The sequence below is a fragment of the Arachis duranensis genome, chromosome 10, assembly GCF_000817695.3.
Source record: "Arachis duranensis cultivar V14167 chromosome 10, aradu.V14167.gnm2.J7QH, whole genome shotgun sequence".
Lineage (NCBI taxonomy): Eukaryota > Viridiplantae > Streptophyta > Magnoliopsida > Fabales > Fabaceae > Arachis > Arachis duranensis.
This window is the reverse complement of record NC_029781.3, coordinates 7,709,925-7,713,386: the sequence shown is the minus strand read 5'-3', so window position 1 is coordinate 7,713,386 and position 3,462 is coordinate 7,709,925. Positions and strand designations below refer to the sequence as shown.

Sequence of the window (3,462 nt, the reverse complement as noted above, 5' to 3'; positions counted from 1 at the left end):
TTAATTATTAATATAATAAATTTATATAATTTAATTAATTTAATATTATCTCATATAAATAAATTTTGACAGCGAATAAAAAAAATTGATAAAAAATTAATTAAACCAATTTAAAAGAATACTGTCCCAGTCGCTCCATTCCGAAGAAGATTCTCAAATTTCTAGTCTTCTGTGAGAGGTTGCCACGTGTCTTCTCAAAACCCCTAGTTTGGCCTAGAAAGATCCCTAGGAGTCGGTCTGAGCGTAGACCCCACCACTACTTAGACGAACACAAATGCGTGTGTTTTAATCCAAGATTTATTAATTAATTGCTGTTTTGTGTTGAATCGTGACGCCTTAAATCCTCATCAAACAAGACAACTTTGAAGGTTATCTCCAATTTCGTTCCCTGGTTTCAGTTCATTCCGTGGGTCTTTAACTCCATCTTCTTCCTATAAAACGTAACTGAACTCTCTTCAGTCTCCACTGTTTTCTCCTCTGAAACATCTCCAAACACGTATCAAAGTATAAAACCAATGGCCACCACCGAGGTTAGCATATAACACTTCCCTTCTCTGATATTGTTTTTCCTTTTTGATGGATAATTGGTGAATTGCTTTTCTCTGCAGAAAGAGGTGAAATTTGAGAACAAGAACAAAGAGCTGAAGCATCTTGGGTTTGTGAGGGTTGCTGCAATTCAAACCTTTGTGGTTGTGACAAATCTGTATGAATACGCAAAGCAAAACTCAGGCCCTTTGAGATCCGCCGTTGGGACGGTTGAGGGCACTGTAACTTCCGTTCTGGGCCCTGTCTACAACAAACTCAAGGATGTCCCAGATGATGTCCTCGTTTTTGTTGACAACAAGGTATTCATTATATTCGATCTGATCCAGACAGGCATGACAAAAGAATAATTATTCAAACCTGGTTTGCTAAATTTTATGTGTGTTCTTTTTACAAAGTAAAATTTCTAGGCTATATATATGCAGAACAAAATCTATATTGTTTTGATGGTGATGATCTGCTAAAATTTTTAAAAGTTGTTCCCTTGATTCGCCTTCAAAAACTTTAACTAACAACAACAACAACAAAGCCTTACCTACTAGGTAGGGTCGACAAATTGAGTCCTATCCTATCATACATATATCATGTCTAACTGGCGGGGTAAAAATGGGGGCAGAATTTTCTTGAATGACCTTGATGCATAATTTACTCATGAGAAAGTCCATGGATCATTTTTATTAAAATTTGGTAAGTACTTACCAAAAAAAAAAAAAATAGTAATCTTACACTATTAAATGGAATCTCCCACCACTAAAATTATTAACTAATAATGATTAATTGGTGGCTATAAATCATAAAATGGGTTGGTCTTCTAACTCCACTTTCCTCGTTTATTAATTACTTTCTTCCATAGAGCTTCATCAGTTGAGTCCCAACCAAACACACCTCAGATGCCTCTTTCTTCTTCTGCTAGGTTCTGTCCCAATATATTTTCTTTTAAGAAGGCTTTCCTATGTTCTCTTGTACCCTTTGTGGTTAGAATTCTATCATAAAAATGTTACAATTTACTTTGGATAGAAACTAATATTAGCACGTTCCAGGTGGATGATGCTACTCACAAGTTCGGTGAGCATGCTCCTTCTTTTGCTAAGCAGGGTGCTTCCAAAGCTAGGAGCTTGATTCAGAGTCTTGCACATGAAGCGGGACGATTTGCAAGTGAGGTTCAATGTGGAGGGCCAAGAGCAGCTATACATTATGTAACCAGAGAGTCAAAGGATTTGGTGCTGATTAACTCAGTGAAGTTATGGAAAGGACTAAACCACTTCCCACCATTTCATGCACTGGCAGATGTGGCTGTTCCCACTGCTGCTCATTGTTCGGATAAGTATAACCACATAGTTAAGCATTTGAGTGGTAAAGGGTATCCTCTCTCTGGTTATTTGCCTTTGATTCCCGTTGATGACATTGCCAAGGTGTTTAGGCAGGGCGGTGAGGCAAGCATGAACGGAGGAGATGAAGAAGCCTGTAAGAATGGGAAGAGATCATAATCCTCTAGTTCTTGGTTTTGAGTTTGAGTTCTGTTGATTGCTTCAAAAAGAAAGGGGGAAGAGAAAGAAAAAGAGGGGGGTTGGAATCTGATTCCAACTGAGCTTTGCTTCGAGTCTTGAACACCATTTGGGATGTGTGATTGTGTGGCTCCAACTATTTGATGGTGTTGGTAGTGAAGACCATGTGACTGTAGTTACTTACTTTTTTAAGTCTGTAGGAAATAGTGATTGTGTAAATGGTGCAGTTAATGGTCATAATGTTTGTTCTTCTCCCTTCTTTGTTGGACGTATAACATTGCTGGTGAATTGTTCTTTTGTGCGTTTTTCTTTTGTAATAACTTTTTTCTTCTTTCCCTTTTTTCTAAACGATGATAGAGCCATAGTGGAATCTAGGGTAGAATATCATTGTAAATGCTGGAAAATCACAAAGTCCCCTTGACTCTTATCATGGCTTTGAAATGGAAAGTTTGCACATGTTTATAACAGAAAACAAAAAAACTATTAGTCATACTACTCATCTAACTAACTAAAATAAGTTGATAGTTGTTAGGGAGAGGGAATTTGCTAAGTGTGTGTTATATCTTTGCCGCAATTTATTTTTGATGTTGCATTTTATCATTTTATGGAGACAGAGCGATACAATGCAGAGTAATAATTTTAAATCTTTGAAGACTTGCTTCCTATTGCACCGAAATGAAGAATTGTTCTAACTATGTGCTTGAAATTTTGGAAGCAACAAACAGAAACCAAAAACGAGAAGGCCGTAACTATTCAAGTTGTTCAATTTAAAAATATGTTCTGGTGAAAAATTGAAATCAGGTCTCTCTCTAATTAAAAAAATAAAAATTCATGAGTTAGAATGTTAACAGAATTTTTACATGTATAAAACGGAAGTAAAGAAATGGAATTGGACAATATTTAATCCTAATATTTTATTATATTTTTGTGTTAGGTTAGACAATGTTATCGAATTTCTTGGGTTGGGCTGGAACACAAACTTCCTATATTACCTTATTTTTTGTTGACATGAGATATTTTTGAAACAAAATTAGATTAATTTGTTAAAGATAATTTTTTTCTTATCAATTTGAAATAATATAAATTTGATTTATCCCGTGCGACAAAAAATTTATTTGACCTTAAACTTTGTATGGTAAAACTTTTCATCAAAATTTTTTTTTTTTTGTATTAATTTTTTCTTTATGCATAAATTTAATGTGACCCTTTTTAATTTAAAAATAGGAGCGATATTGGTGCATTGCACTATTATCGGAGAGCATGGTGTTTGACGCAGCTGTGATGCAAAGATAGAAGAAATCGGACGGTCCAATTTAAGAAAGAGAGACGGTCTAATTGAGGTATATAAATCAGACTTTCTGATTTGAGTACTACCTTCTACATGTCATTCACTCATTCATGCAGCTGCTTCCAC

General features: G+C 35.3%; 1 protein-coding gene across 1 annotated transcript; it reads left to right on the top strand.

Moving 5' to 3' along the window:
* Window positions 1-312: 312 nt before the first annotated feature.
* On the top strand, window positions 313-2,353 carry LOC107468863 (REF/SRPP-like protein At1g67360). Its single transcript, XM_016088238.3, has 3 exons — window positions 313-530; window positions 609-845; window positions 1,584-2,353. Exons 1-3 carry the CDS (start codon window positions 516-518, stop codon window positions 2,028-2,030), a joined length of 699 nt encoding a protein of 232 aa, XP_015943724.1. The 5' UTR covers window positions 313-515; the 3' UTR covers window positions 2,031-2,353.
* Window positions 2,354-3,462: the final 1,109 nt, after the last annotated feature.